This window comes from Neopsephotus bourkii, unplaced genomic scaffold (genome assembly GCF_033783945.1).
Source record: "Neopsephotus bourkii isolate Nb327-2 ecotype Australia unplaced genomic scaffold, CSIRO-AGI_Nbou_v1 NB_1749, whole genome shotgun sequence".
In the NCBI taxonomy this organism is placed as follows: Eukaryota; Metazoa; Chordata; class Aves; order Psittaciformes; family Psittacidae; genus Neopsephotus; species Neopsephotus bourkii.
In genome coordinates, this window is record NW_026902223.1 from 3,189,823 (window position 1) to 3,205,456 (window position 15,634).

Below are 15,634 nucleotides of genomic sequence, written 5' to 3' on the forward strand. Positions count from 1 at the left end.
TGACATTGACCTGGTGCCTCAGGGCTGTGTTGTCACTTGATGGGGTGATGGAAGGACACATGGTTGTTTTTCCACTTGAATATTCCTTATCTTTTACTTCTTACATTGTTGATGGCTTTTAATCTAAAAACAAATGAACAAGCAACAGACAGTTTGGATTAATAACATTGTAATGTTCCACAAGCAAGCCATGCCATCCTATCACCATTTCATAGCATAATTGTTGGTCTTGTTAGAGGCATTTTCAAACTCTTTTCAATGTCTACAAATCTCTGAGCAGAAAATGGCCTGAATGCAGCAGATTGGTAGACATAATTAATCACAGTAAAACATGAATGTGGGAAATATTGCACTTGGTAATTCTTGCTTGCTTTCTTCTGTTTTTGCTGCCTCTACTTACAATATGAAGATACTTATAAGAAGTCCTAGTCAGAAATAGATTTATATCTATATCTCCCTCTGGTTCTGTATATAACTTTATTAGTAGCCAAAAGGCTACTACTATTTTCATCAGTAAATGAAAAAATCAGTTTGTTTGGTCCTATTTTTCTTTTGAGCAACTATGTTTTAAATGAAAAATCTTAAAAGTATAGATGTCTGGTGTTTTCTGGCAAAGGGAAATGAAGGAAAAATAGTGGGGGTTTAGTATTGACGGTATCATTTTTTGTCTTACCATGTACAAGAGCAGTGGAGCTATGTAAGGCCTAGATAAATCGTTAACACCTTTGCCTAATTTATTTCATGTTTTCCAAAGTGTTGAGTAGTTTGCACTGGGTGTTATGAAATATTCTGGGGGCTTAATATTAGCTGTAAAAATGAGAAATTGTGTGTGAAGGCAAAGGCATAAACTGTGCTCGTAGGAAAATTGATGATTTTGGTTAGTGCTTGTAGATGTGGGCTCCTGTTTTGCAATAACACAATTCCTACAAAAATCTGAATTTTATAAATCAGATCTAGCCAGTGAAACACTTTGCTCATGGGTCTGTTGGACTCAGCTTAGGAAATCACAGTTTTGAAATGTATGTTAATAATCTGAAATCCTAGTTACTGGATGATGGGAGACTATCAATCAATGAAGGAAAGAGATTGAACAAAAGCATCTTACTAATGAATCTCTTTCGCATCAGAATATTGGACCCAGACTTTCCTACAAATACTTCAGGATAGTGATTCTGTCCAAAATAGCTGAAGGGAAATGAGAGGAAGCCAACAATCTGTCTTCCATAAGTGGGAGGAAGACTGTTAATGTATCTCATCTGCTGTCAGGATCATGGTATAACTGCAGAGGGTAGCGTTAGGTGGTCAGAGTCACCCACTCTAAATCACACATGTTTGTAAACAGTGTAGTCTTACAAAGTCACTTGGAAGAGCTCAGTTTTAGTCCTCTGAAAGCTGGTGAGCAGACCTACTGCTTGAAGTCTTACTGTCTGAAGGTCACTGTGGGAAAATACGACTGAAGTGCACTCAAGTATGTTATGGTTGTGTTTGATTTGAGATACCTGGATATGGCCTTTAGGAGTCCTCACTGGGCAAGAAAAATCTCCCTCCAAAATACTTTACTGCCATTTTCCTCTAGCTGAAATATGTGCCTGCAAGAGATTAATATAGAGTCACTTGTAAACGTTCCAGATACTTTTGTAAACCCTAAACAACTTTCTTCTTGCCTCTTTTTAATCATAAAAGAAGTATATATGAATACCTCTCATCTTCAAAGGAAAACTTACTAGATGGATTAGAAATGGCCTCAAAGCAAGAATTTTCAACCATCCTTATTTTTTTTATATATATATTTTTATTTTTAGAGAGCCAGATTTTTCATACAGAGCTGCATGTGAGTAGTTATGGGAACCATTGTAGATTAGTATTATATAAAAGTACATCACTAAAATTGGCAAGATCAAGACAGATCTCATCAGTCCATATACTCTTGCTGGTTTTACAAGACATTCCGCTTCCATTTCCTGACCATTGTGCCAGAATGTACAACCAGTCCTAATAATCTTATAAAGCGTTATAATGATGTATTAGTGACTTTTTTTTTTTTGCTGATTAATGTTTATCTAATATTTTTTGTAATGTATTTATGTGCATCTTTAATACTTTATCCTAGGACCGTCTCTATTTTGTTATGGAGTATGTGAATGGAGGTGATCTCATGTATCACATTCAGCAAGTAGGAAAATTTAAGGAGCCACAAGCAGTGTGAGTGTTCATGTTTATATATTTAAATCGTGTCATCATCTTAATTCTACCCTGTAAGAGGATTAGGTTTCTTCTGCCTCCCAGGTTCACTATGAAGTCAAGGCTGGCATTTTGAATTGTGTTTTTTAGGCCCAAAAGCTGAAATTTATGTTAAAAATTGCACACATAGACCAAGGTTAGCTGTGCCTTTCTATTGAAAAATAGAGCACGAGCAAAGGCATGCAATGCCTACTTTAAAAGTGACAAGAATTTAAACAAGGCATCAGGAAATTAAAGATGTTACTTGTTATGCTGGTGTTGTTTTTAAAGACAAATATAAAATAAACTGATTAGAATGTTTCAGACTGAATTAATGTTACAGGGAAAGGCAATACAAATAGACTCAGAACTGCAATATAAATCATAGTTTATACAAGATAAATTCAATGTATAGCTTGTGAGAATATCTGTGATGTCATTATTGAATGGGTTTTGTGAGGAGCTAATAAATAGAAGTTGTTTATATACATGATCCCTTTTAGGTAATTGTACATCTGGCATATCAGTGAGCAACTGATAATGATCTGTAGCATATCAAATGTGAATACATCCATCAGTACCATTTTAGTCATGCTTCTATCATCTCATCATCATTTATTAGTGTTTCATAAATCATTTACCAGTGAAACTTTAAAATCAAGTGTGACCAACTGTTTCAAGAATTAAGCTGAAATAATTTCTCATTTTGATGTGAGTAATCAGTGCTTCTTTAAATGAGAGGCCTTCTAAATATAAGTATCTGGGATAGAGAACAAGATTTCACAACTTGCTGAATAAAAACTAGAAGGTGTCAGATCCTCCTTGACTCCCAACTAATGTAACTTGCCAACACCCGTTGAAAGCTATGGTACTTTATGACAGTTTATGCCTGTGGAGCATCTTCCAGCACACGCATTCACAGACACCTCTGATCAAGTGTTTGAGCCGAGCTTCCCTTTCCCTTATGCTAGCCTAAAAATTAATCTCATCTTTAAATAATCCTCTTGCATATAATTCGCACAGTTCCACAGCAACTGGCTTCAAACATCCATCAATGTTACATATCTTTTAACTGCATTCAGCAATTATAGTTTATATGGTAATCATTTTAATTAGCTTTATGTAATTAATCTATTAACAGCCTGTATAAAGGAATACCACTTCTGCAGCTTATTTCAGGGCATATGAATAGCGATGTAAATTGAGCAGCATCCTGCATTCAGCCTTGATATGTGATTACAGATAATGACCTTTGCAGGCAGAGTTAGATCAAAGCAGTAAAATGCTGTGCTCCTGCACCATTTTCTTCTGGTCTGGGGAGATATTTTCATACTTTTTTCTGAATTCTACATAATTTTATCATCAAATACTCAAAATGTTTCTGTTAAAGTCAGATTGAAGTATCTTTTATGTCATCCAACTGCAATATGTATTTTTTTACTTTATGTATATACCCCATGTATCTTATATACTTTATATGCTCTTATGCCATCATTCTTTACCATGATTCATTTCCAGGCTGTTTTGCCTGCAGGAAATCATGAGGCAATAAGAAATCTGTTGTTTTTTTTTCATACAGGTTCTATGCAGCTGAGATCTCAATCGGGTTATTCTTTCTCCATAACAGAGGGATTATTTATAGGTGAGTATTATCTGACATAAATCATTTCCAAACTGAATTTCTGAACGGAAAGGATCCATTTCTTTAACATTTCTGTGCATTTTTAAAGCCTTTTTTTGTAAGAAGGAATCACTGCAGTGTTCTTTTTGTTGTGTCGCTGCTTGACCTGAGCTTTTCCAATATCTGTGCTCTGCCCAGTGCAAATGAAAATTCTTGAAAATGAAAAAACATCATGTAGTGCATTCCTATGTGTTGCTGAACAGTTTCACACCCTCGGAAGTCTCAGTGTGAGTGTGCTTGTGGTCATACACAGCCATCTCTTCATTGATTTTTCCATTTTCAGGGCTTATGGTCCTTCTTATGTGTCTGCAGTGCAGTGTCCAGGCTGCTGTGCATGTGCAGCCCTGTTCCCTCCACCCCTCAGAAGAGCCACACGTTCCTCACCTAGACTCAGAAGTAGATAAGTTGGCCCTGGTTGATCCTAAACATTAACATTAAATTACTGTGATTCTTCATAGAGATCTGAAATTAGATAATGTGATGTTGGATTCAGAAGGACACATTAAAATTGCTGATTTTGGAATGTGCAAAGAACATATGTTAGATGGAGTAACAACCAGGACCTTCTGTGGCACTCCAGACTACATTGCACCAGAGGTAAATATTTACCATTTCAAGAACCTTTTAGTTTCTCAGATGAAAATTGTCCCTACACGAGTTTCACACCACCAAGTCCGGATTGCTGTCACTCTGGATACTGTGTGGATGGTACCTTTTATACTTCTGCAGGTATATCGAATGACTTTGTGAATTAATACAATACTATCAGTAAGACAGCACTGTTCTAAAAAATACCTAATTGATTGAAAACCTGACTTCTTATTAAATCAGAGCTTCAGATTTTGTTGCTAAGGTTGTTGATGAGGTCAGCACACATTTTATCGGGAGCAAACACAGCTTCTTTAATGTATTTTTCCTTACGGCTGCCAAAATCCGTCATTTAAAGGGTTGTTTGGCATTTTCCGGACATCACAAACTATTTGTTACTTTTTGGGAGGGGTCTCATGAGGTCTTGAAGCCTTTTCTGCCCTCCCTGCAAAGCTACTTTGTCTTTTCCGGGCCATGTCTTACAAATGGTACACAGGTATCTTGAGTTATTGCTCTTGATCTCAGGAAAGCTCCAGTCATTGAAAGCCTGAGCAAAGCTAAAAGATAAATCAGGGCTTGAACGGAGTTGACATAAGAAATCCATAATTTGCCTTGAGTTCTGTGTGACTTGGTGATCCTTGTGCTGCATTCAAGCCACTGAAAATCACATTGAAACATGAACATAACTGAAATGGGTCCAAAGTGAAAATGTGATGGTGAGAAGCACAGTTCTCCTTTCAAGCACTGTGATCAATACGAGCTTAGGGTTAAGATTTTGACTCTGGATATGATTTGTGTTTTAATAGTTTAGGTATAAAACATTAAAAACAAGCACATGTGGTGATGTGGAAATGATTCAAATATATGAATATTAAAATCTGGTGTTTGGCCATACTGAGCTTTCAAGAGTCTTGATTTGTTTGGCTGCAAATTCAGTGCAAGAGGCTGGATCCTCATCCAAGATACTCAGTTTTTTCACTTGAGTGCTGGGCAAGAGGCAGCTCTGGCTGGAACATTTCTGGCTGTAATTGAATGTTTGCTGGAATAGGGGAGATTTATACACAGACAAATAAATTAGTATCTAAGGTAAATTTCATCATTTCTGTGAAACTGGGATGAAAAATAGTTTGGTTATTTCTACTTGCTTATTTACAATTTTCAGAGTGAAATATTATGTATTCTAAAACCTTGTTTTTCCCAAATTGCTGTTGCTTGCATAAGGATATCGGAACAACCAAAGCAGTATTTCATTTTCTCCTGTCAAAATATAAATGAAGCCAATATTACACATTTAGAAAGTGTCCTTTCTGTGGCAATAGTCTTGTGCCAGATAATACCAAAGAACATGTTGTCAGTGCCAAAATGCTCAATATGGGTCAGCGTTGGAATGATTTATTTCACTTTATTGGGAAATATCATATGAAGAAATAAGCCTTTGACCAAAACATTCACTAACTGGGAGGAAATCAGTCTTTCTATTACATTACAAACAGATAGACTTATTTTTCTTCAGTTGGCTGATTTTCTTTCATTTCTGAGCACATTATTGTGGCTGACAAACTGCTAACTAGGTCCGTGGCAAAAGTAAAGTTCATGTGTTGCTTGCAGGAGCATTTCAGCATGTTTCCATGGGCTTAAATTTATAATAGGTTATAATGAGGAGGCATTTGCACGGTACCATTCCCTACTGAGTGGAGATAAATGAGCTAAATCTAAATGAACCACGGAAGGTATCTAAAGTAGACTTGTCCTGTGAGTGTGTTGCACTCAGATATAGAGAATTGGCTCTTTTAATTAGTATCTGGGAAATAATGTGACAGCAGTGGGGTCTGGAGGAGCTCATGCTGCCTGTATATGAGCTATCCACAGACACAGTTCAGAGATAACGTGGCTGGAAGGACCATACAGGGACATCTCAGCAGGCTTCACATCTACAGTCTCCAGACAGAAAAACAGAGGAATGTGATGCTGCATTCAGCAAAGTGGACTTGCACACTTTGGAGTACTGTAAAATGATACTTTTCTTATTTAATGATTGGGAAAGCTTGTATTTGTTGTTACTTAGGTGTGTAGCACACTGGAATTAATACTCCTTTTGTTATGCTATGCAATTCGAGAGATGTGCAGAGGTTAAACTGCACAGGAATCCCAGGTCTGACCACTTCTGTCAGGCAGAAAGTGGTTATCTCTTTATTGATGTGCTGAACTAAAATATTTATGGTTGGATTGATAAAATAGCTGTGAAATCAATTAAGTCTTTGTATTTCCTTGACCAGTCAAGAGAGAAAGGAGATGAATGTCAAAAGGATTAGCTGGAAGGGATTCTGCCAGCACAGCCTGCTGCCTGTGGTGTGGTGCTGAACCATCAGCATCCCTGCAGCAGCTGGGGCACTGATTTTAACTTTACAAAGAACTTAAATTAAAAGCTCAGTTTCCTTTCTCCTCCATCCAATAGCCTCAAAATCTCAAGTTCTAACTTGCATTTGCCAGGATGCTGGGAGGCTGATAGGTATTACAAAGGCTTGGAGAGCGTACCTTTGACTGTTTCTTGTGCTAGTAATATTTATTCTTTTAATAACTGAGTTTTAACTTCTCCAGTAGACATTAGGTACATTCACACAAGACATTCTCTTGCCGCTGGGATATAATCTTTTCATCCCAACTGGCTACCAGCTGCAAGCTGCAATGATCTGAGCATTCCTCCAAATTGCTGGTATTAATCTCTGTGTCCTGCTCTTAACTGTGCCTTCCTTGGAGGAAAAACAGAAAATAAAAAGGAAAAAAGCAATCCACATTCCTCTGCCAGTTTGGCTTGATGAAAGCAATTCCTCCTGAGCTCTCAAATCCACAGACCCAGGAAAGGCAGAGCTCCTTAACAGATAGGTAAGATGGGCCATGTGACATGGAAAAGGAGATGAAAAAGGCAGTAATTTAAATTAATGATGGAGAAGGAGGGGAAGGGAAGCATCCTGTCAACTTTCCACTCCTCCCTGGCCAGTAAAGGCAGAGATCATATCTGGAGGAGGGTACAGATCTTCGCTTCTAGACAGCTGAGCTCCCTCACTGCACTGGGTCTGCTCTGCACACTGCGCTGAGACAGGAGTCATGTTAATGTACCCCTATGTGTTCTAACAGGTATCAAAGTTGTTCCGTGAAGACAGGATTATTTTGGCAGCTGCTGCAAAGCCAGTGATGGCTCCGAGTGCAGCAGCTGGGAGGTAATATGTGATGATTTCTGGATGAGGAGGAGGGAACTACTGCAGATACGACATTTAGAATTTGCTGACTTTGTACCAGTGCATGTTTGACTGTATATTGAAAACTCATCTACTTCCTCCCACATGTAACTCCTTCCTTGAAGTGAGCATTCTTTCCTCTCATTTACATTTTCCGATGAACACTTTGAATAGCTCCCGATAGTACGAATAAGCACCAGTTCCCATGCACTCCATGCAGGTTGGTGAATGAGCGTGGCAGATGGCTTTTGTGTGTTTCACTTGTGTCATATCCTTGCCAGGACAAAGCTGGTGATTCAGATTGGATGTATTTGGTTAGGATTAAAGGAAAAAGACTTCCAGTGTACAGCAGCAGACATGGACAGTACCACCTTTCCCTACTGCAATAGGTTCAGTGACAAAGGTGTCTTCATTGCATTTGGAGTGGCACCTTTCCAGCCTTGATGTCGGTATTTATTTCTCAATCCCACTCTTTCATCATGCAGCTGGTTCAGGCAAGGGAAGTGTGTGCCAGCTCAGAGGGGGCACTGGTCTCTTTGTCAGATGCTTCAGCTGATGTTGACATGTGGCATCAAATAGGACACAAATTTTAGTGACTCTGACCATATGTTAGGTTAAATGTAGGAGCTTTTTCATGTTGATTCTGTCTCTCTCAATGATTCTGCTTGATACTCTCTCACACAGGCAGATTTACTTAGAGCAGATTACATTTGCTGATGACGATGCTATTCAGAGAACAGCCTCATCTTGACTCACCTCTTGCTGGGTAAACAAACACTGAGTCCGTGCTTTGTCACATCTTCAGTGTTATGACATTGCATTGCCATATTTGAAAGCTTTCCTCTCCTCAATGATCCCATCAAACTCTCTCACAGTAGGAAGAGGAGCAGACTGCTCCTGGACAGACCCAACTGCCAGGTTGGGAACTGTTGGTGATGTAGCAGCATTTTCGTTCTCGCTGCTATGGGTCCATCTTTTTCTCATTTGCTAATTGAAATAAACTGTTCCTATCAAAACCACTTTCCCGAAGTGCATTTATTGTACAAAATGTTCTGCCTTGATAAATTAATGACCTTCTGAAAAATACCCCTTTTATTTGATAAAATGCTCATTTCCATAAAGCATGGAGAGATTGTCAGAGAAGGGCTGAGGATAAAATGGTTTTTATCATTTTCTGTATACAAAGACCAGTCTTTTTTCTGGATGAGATTTTGAAAGTATTCGGTCTTTCAAGAAGCAGCACTGATTCCAGCTAGCCTCTGGGAACTTACTGGTGATAGAAATTGGAGGGAGAGTAACCAAGTATGTGAACCACAATAATATGAAATGAATGTCCCAAATATATATTTTAAAGCCCATATTACTGCTAAAAGACAAGTAATAAAGATTGCCTTTATGTAGGGCCTTCCACCTGGGAATCTTGTTATTACCTCTGGATGTGTAATGTATTTCAAAGTACAATTGATTTTGAAATGCTTTGCTTAGAAACATAGCAGTAATTTTTAATTCATGTACTGCTGTTATCCCCAGGAAGAGCATATATTCTCCCAGAGACTGTAATCTTATTTAGTAGCCAGGCAGTCCTGCTTTATTGAACTGGTGACTCACTGTTTTCCTGAGAAACTGTAGAACTTGCCAGTTAAACTTCTCTTGCAGGCAGCTAAAAGGTCTAGGATATGTGATATGTGTCTTAGCAATTCGTTTCATAAAGAATAGAAAAGCATGTAAACAGGGAAATAAATGCAAGCCCATCTGCAGTCATGACTGCCTCAGTTCTCTGCTTATCCTAGTGCAGCAGTAGCGTTGGGGCTGGAGGCTGTGATACTGCCTTGTCCATTGTGGATGGACAGTGGTCAGGACATCCTGCATCTCTTCGCGATTCATGGTATCCCTTCACAGTGGTTTAGAAAGAGAGCTGAGAGAAACCTGCACCTCAGAACTCCTCTCTAGCATGCCCAGTGCATCTCTTAAATACATTAACACTCACCTCTGAAGAAGCCTCGATTAAAGAAAATGACACGAGGGGACCTGCGCGCTCTTGGCACACACAGCCTGTTAGTGTGTCAGAACTCAATTTGTGCTTCAATTTGAGGCAGGTGTGAACCCAGAGGATGCAAAATACTTGATAGTTCCATTAGGCTGAACAGCAGAAACCCCTTCCTTTTTGGTGTTGCTGGTATCTGGCTTTGTACTGAGAATTTTAATCATGCAACTTGGGAAAATGTAGCTGAGCTTTTCAGGGTTTTGCACGTTTCTTAAATTTGGATCCCTTTTATAGCAGAACAAAAGCATGAATATTGAAAAGAAGGGCTTAATTATTGATAGCCTGTAAGTTAAGTGAGCCTCCTCTCCTGCTTTCAAGCTGTGACACAAATGGATGGATAATACTTTTGCCTTGTCTCCTACACCGTGCTGCCATACTTCCTCCTTTGCCTTCAAGTGCACATCCCAGGGTTTCCCAAGAGCCACATTTTCCAGGATATCCGAGTACCGAAGGATGTGGGTGGTTTGCAGAACAATCCAACTCCGACTAAAACCAGTGATTACCTGGAGTGAGGATGTCAGAATTGGTGTTTTTTGGAAGGAAATATGTTTGTCTCTGCGTGTCTCTCTAATGTGTCTCTGGGTGTTGGTTAACATAGGGGTTTTCTCTTTGGTTTGTTTTTGTGATTATACAGATTATTGCTTACCAGCCCTATGGGAAGTCTGTGGATTGGTGGGCATATGGAGTGCTGCTCTATGAGATGTTGGCTGGTCAGGTAAGAGTTACCCTTTAGTGCTCACTGTGACTTCCTCCCGCAGCTGCTGTCTTTCAAGGCTCCCTAAAAGCCTAGGCTATTAGAGGACAATACTGGGGCATTTCGCACATTATCTCCTTCTACTCTTGACTGACTGAACTGAGAATGTATTTATGCTTTAAGCGTTTTCCATTGCACCCACATAATCAAGCCCTGCCTTTGAATACGGCTTCTTTGTACTGTAATAATGTTATAAATAGCCATCTTCAAAATTGAATGGGAGACACTTGAGCAGAAAAATGCGTGTCAAGTTGAAGAAATGCCATTTAGTAGTTTGAAAGCACGGGGAAACATTATGAGAGTGTGTACATGCTCTGCATGGCAGTTAAGTCACAATAATACAGTTTTGTGTTGTATGTAAGAGCAGTAAAGTAGGGGTCTTGCTACTTGAAATGTGCTCAACTACAGACCCCTTATTCTGCACAGTTAATGAGATGCTGCTCTCTGAGTCACTCAAGTAGAAAAGCAACACCGTACAGCAGTGAATGGCAGATAACTACCAACTTTAAGGAATTCTATTAGTCTTGAGTTGGAAAACATTTCTGCAGTTGGCTTTCAATGGGTGTTAGCTAGAGGCATGCATTTCCTAAGCTTAAAACATACATTTTTAACAAGTGCCTGTAATAGTTTCTCAACTAAATTCCAGTTGGCATTTTTAAAGTTTCTAAAGTGTAGCAATTGCGGTTGTTAACATTTACAGTCTACACTGCAAATATTAGGCATCTGAATGCTTTTCAGAAAATGAGATCTACCATTAGCTGAGTCCTGCTCCTAGTCTGTCCCCCATGGGCACTTCCTTCATCACCTATCTTTAAACATAAAATGCAGCCCTGTCTTGTGATTAGTTTCCCTTTCACAGAAGCAGAACCTACAGCCATGTTTTATGAAACAAACTGGAGCATAACTGGAATTAAGTGGGGAATGGATCAAGGTAATTAAAAGTCAGTCTCCAGAGTTCACCCTTTTAAAGTATTTTGACTGTTGAGTGTGCAGTAGCTTTAAAAACTGATAAAAGATGAACACAAAGATAATCCTGCACACATTTCATTAACCTGGCTGCCGTGTGGGGGCAGAAATGAACTTTTCTCCTCAATTTCTACCTGAGGCTGATAAACCCTTCTGGGTCAGAATATACCCAAGCTGCAGATGGCGGGGAGTTTGGTGTGTATTCCTGGGTAAGGACCACTGCTGTGTACTGATGTCTTTGGGCATCTGTGATTGACAGGAGGCAGGTCGCTGGGCTGGATGCACTCTTGTTTGACCCAGTGTGGCCACAGGATTGTTATGCCATTTATAAAAAGTGGAGGATTATTACAAAAAGGAAATAACTTGCTTTGATTTATTTTCAACAGCCTCCATTTGATGGAGAAGATGAGGATGAGCTTTTCCAGTCCATAATGGAGCATAATGTTTCCTATCCAAAGTCACTGTCCAAAGAAGCTGTCTCCATCTGCAAGGGGGTGAGATAGATGCTTTTTTATCTTTTAAGTTCCTTTCTGGCAGTCCTTGTGAATAACTAAATTTGTCTGGCTTTGATAAGGCACTACTGATTTTTAAGTGCAACTTCTGTCAAGGCAGTGCTAAGCTAAATTGTCATGAAGCGCCAATCGCTTGGTGTCACTGGTGAGTATTGAGCTCTTCCTGTGTTGCAGCTTTTTTTATGGTAAGAGCAAATGTCAGGATCAGTAGCTGCCAAATTCAAAATCGAAATCCAAAGCAGAATTTATAAACCAAATCCAAAATCCAAAGCAGAATTTATAAACCAAATCCAAAGTGTGGAATATCTCCACCCACCTCACCTCTCAGCCCTCTGCAGCACAACCCCTGTTTTGCAGGTGAGATTTCCAAGCTTGAATGAATACCAAATAGCCTAGCGAGTCTTCAGCCCAGTGTGCCCAATGACAGCAGCAGAGCTAAAGAGTTAATAAGAATAATACTTAAATGTAGGTAAAGATGAGCTTATATGAAAGTCTTTAGTGTAAATGCAAGAAAACCATGGGGAAATGCTGACCCAGTGGTAACCTGTGTGGCCTAAAATTGATCTTAAATTCTTAGGTAATTTAATTTGCTTTCAGGTTTGGGGATTTTTGACTTCAGGGGATGAGCTCAGGGAAAAGAAGAATTCATTTGACTTTTGCTTTGGCTCCATGTGATTCCCTGTAGTACTGTCAGTGTGTGGCTTTTTCAAACCACCCTCTATAAAGCATTCTCTGATGTCTTATTTGCACTGATAAAATATCACCGCACTTAGTGCCAGTTAATTTGGTGTTTACTTTCTTCCTTTCCTTTGCAACCATTTATGAAGCATTGTACATCGGCTGGATATTAATCCCTTAAGGAAAACTCATTAAGGAATAGAAAAGCTGTTTAGAAAAAACAAAGGAAAAGGAAAGACCATTCTACTTGTGGAATCCGTCCCAGTGTAGATGTGCTGGCCAACAAAAACTAAACATGATGATTTTGTAAAGTACATTCATATTGATGCCTTCCCATGAAAATCATATATTCAGACAGCATGGTTTGAACTTGATCTGATTACCCTGCTTTCAGCTCTCCTGCTTGCTGCTGTTCTGCTAGGGAGGTCAGAAAGCTAAAATTACATTGCCTCCTAGGTTTAAGGTCAAGTCTCTGTGATATTAATATGTTCATCATCTGTATTAAACTAACAAATTAATCCCAAATTTCAGTAAGCATTATGCCTGATCTAGCAAGTCAATATGAGAAAGCTTCTGAACCTTGTAGGCAGCAGTAGCTCAGCAACCCTGGGACCGTGCACCATTGGGCAAGGCAAATCTGCTCTCTGTGCTCTTGAAGCTGAATTGTCTGCTTGACATCTATTCCCACTGATTCAGTTTGTTGGGTTTGGTGAATGCAGTGACTTTGGGAAAAAATTAAACTCCTGCAACCACTTCTCACATTTTCCTCTGTCACCTACTGTTTGTTAAGGGGTTTAGAAAAGGTAACAGAAATGGGAAGCTTGCAGAAGGATGTGATTCCCAGCCTGGTGCACAGCTGAATTCCCAAAGTCTGCTTAGAGTTACTTTTATTTTAGGTTCAAAATTGGACTGTGATCAACTCAGCATTTGGAGGGAGGCTAAAGCAGAACAGCTGAGGTTTTAAAAAGATATGTTGAGGTATCACTCCCAGCAATGTATCAATCATATAGAATTTCTAAAGGAGCTTCAAACAGTCCCCACAACACTGAAACTGAGAAGTGAAGGCTGCCTTGCTCAATTCCTCATGTTATCAGTTGAAAAGATTTTGAGGAGCTTGTTAATGAAGGGAGCACATTATTGTTTCCAAGCACGCAAAGCTGGTGGCTTTTTGTTTTGGGCTTTTTTCCCCATGTCTGCTTATCTGTGCAACTGAGTATAGTATTGACCAAGATGTCATTAAGGATGCAAGGGAGGAAACGCAGATTAGATATTGTCAGCCGGGTGCCAAGAAACTGTAGGCTCTGTAATGAGATGTCTTGAACAAGCCCAGAAAAATGAATCAGGGGGAGTTGTACTTTGTACAGCTTTAGTATATTGGCATTTATTGAGTTTAATTGATCGTTGAGGTAGGGCAGGAGCTGTCCTAGAGATTTATAAGGCTGAACTAGAAGACCAAAGGGGAAATTCGGGAGTGAGTTGTGAACGAACCAGATGGCAATGTGCCCCAGGCACTGCCTGCCCCCCCACACCCCCAGCAGCTCAAGTACAGACCTTCATTTTCGTGCTGATGTGCTGTCTCCAGTGATCAAACAAGAAAAGTAACCTTCAAAATATGAATATTAGCTTTTCAAAGCAATTTTATCAGCACCTTGGATCTTCAGGAGACGAGCAAGAGCACTGCGGTCTGGGGAAAGTCCATCTCACTTTCATTCGTGCCTTGAGTTTAATCACTTGGTGTTTTCTTCCTAACAGCTAATGACTAAACACCCTGCAAAACGCCTTGGCTGTGGCCTCGAAGGTGAAAGAGACATCAGGGAACATGCTTTCTTCAGAAGAATCGACTGGGAAAAACTGGAAAACAGAGAGATTCAGCCACCTTTCAAACCTAAAGTGGTGAGTGAGATGCCAAGTACTTCCCTCGCTAATGGTGTCTGCATTCATGCTTTCCCGCGGGGTGAGATTAATGTTGGCTTGATGGTGCTGCAAATCTGGGACACTGCTAAAATAAGGCAATTTGATTATGGCAGACCAGTCAGAAAATCTGCTCGTGTTTTGGCACTGGGTGATATAACCCTGTGTACTCTGTCCTTGTGAAGAAGTCTCTCAATGGTTTGAGTCTGGACATGCTACATGAGAAGTTAAAACAGGGAAAATTAGCATATTCACATCAGCCACTGTAATAAAGGTAGCTCCCAACTGTCTCCTCTGAATAACATATGAAGCTAGTGATTAAAGGTATCTGAATTACCGGGGTACACAGCACATGGGGTTTGGATTCCCCATCCCAGAGTGACATCTGCTGAGTTTGCAAGAATGATCCCTGGTTTATTATTGATGTTTATTACATGGTTTGCACACGTATCTGCAGGAGTATTTTAGAAATCCAAACAAGTGAAAGATGTGGAGACCTCATAGCAGCCTTCCAGTATCTGAAGGGGGCATATAGGGATGCTGGGGAGGGACTCTTCATTAGGGACTGCAGTGATAGGACAAGGGGTAATGGGTTAAAACTTAAACAGGGGAAGTTTAGATTGGATATAAGGAGGAAATTCTTTCCTGTTAGGGTGGTCAGGCACTGGAATGGGTTGCCCAGGGAGGCTGTGAATGCTCCATCCCTGGCAGTGTTCAAGGCCAGGTTGGACGAGGCCTTGGGTGATACAGTTTAGAGCGAGGTGTCCCTGCCCATGGCAGGGGGGTTGGAACTGGATGATCTTAAGGTCCTTTCCAACCCTAACTATTCTGTGATTCTATGTTCTTAGAATGAGGGCTGTTTGCATAATGGAATTTGAAGATCTGTATTTGTTGATGCAGGATTTCTTTCAGTGGGCACTGTGTGCTGTATTGACAGGCAAAGAAAAGCATTGCACACTAGAGTACAAACATCCAGGAACAGCTGTAAACTGTTTTGCACTGACATTGGCTCTTTCTTCTCCAACACTTTCTTTGTTTCAATTG

The 15,634-nt window shown here is 39.8% G+C and overlaps 1 protein-coding gene across 4 annotated transcripts in view; it reads left to right on the top strand.

Moving 5' to 3' along the window:
* PRKCA (protein kinase C alpha) overlaps positions 1 to 15,634 on the top strand; it is a 161,614-nt gene that overhangs the window by 137,684 nt on the left and 8,296 nt on the right. For all 4 annotated transcript variants that reach the window (XM_061377225.1, XM_061377222.1, XM_061377223.1 and 1 more), the window contains 6 exons: positions 2,111 to 2,202; positions 3,800 to 3,862; positions 4,360 to 4,498; positions 10,404 to 10,484; positions 11,876 to 11,983; positions 14,432 to 14,572. In XM_061377225.1, coding sequence (XP_061233209.1) covers positions 2,111 to 2,202; positions 3,800 to 3,862; positions 4,360 to 4,498; positions 10,404 to 10,484; positions 11,876 to 11,983; positions 14,432 to 14,572 — 624 coding nt within the window. The remainder of the gene's footprint in view (positions 1 to 2,110; positions 2,203 to 3,799; positions 3,863 to 4,359; positions 4,499 to 10,403; positions 10,485 to 11,875; positions 11,984 to 14,431; positions 14,573 to 15,634) is intronic.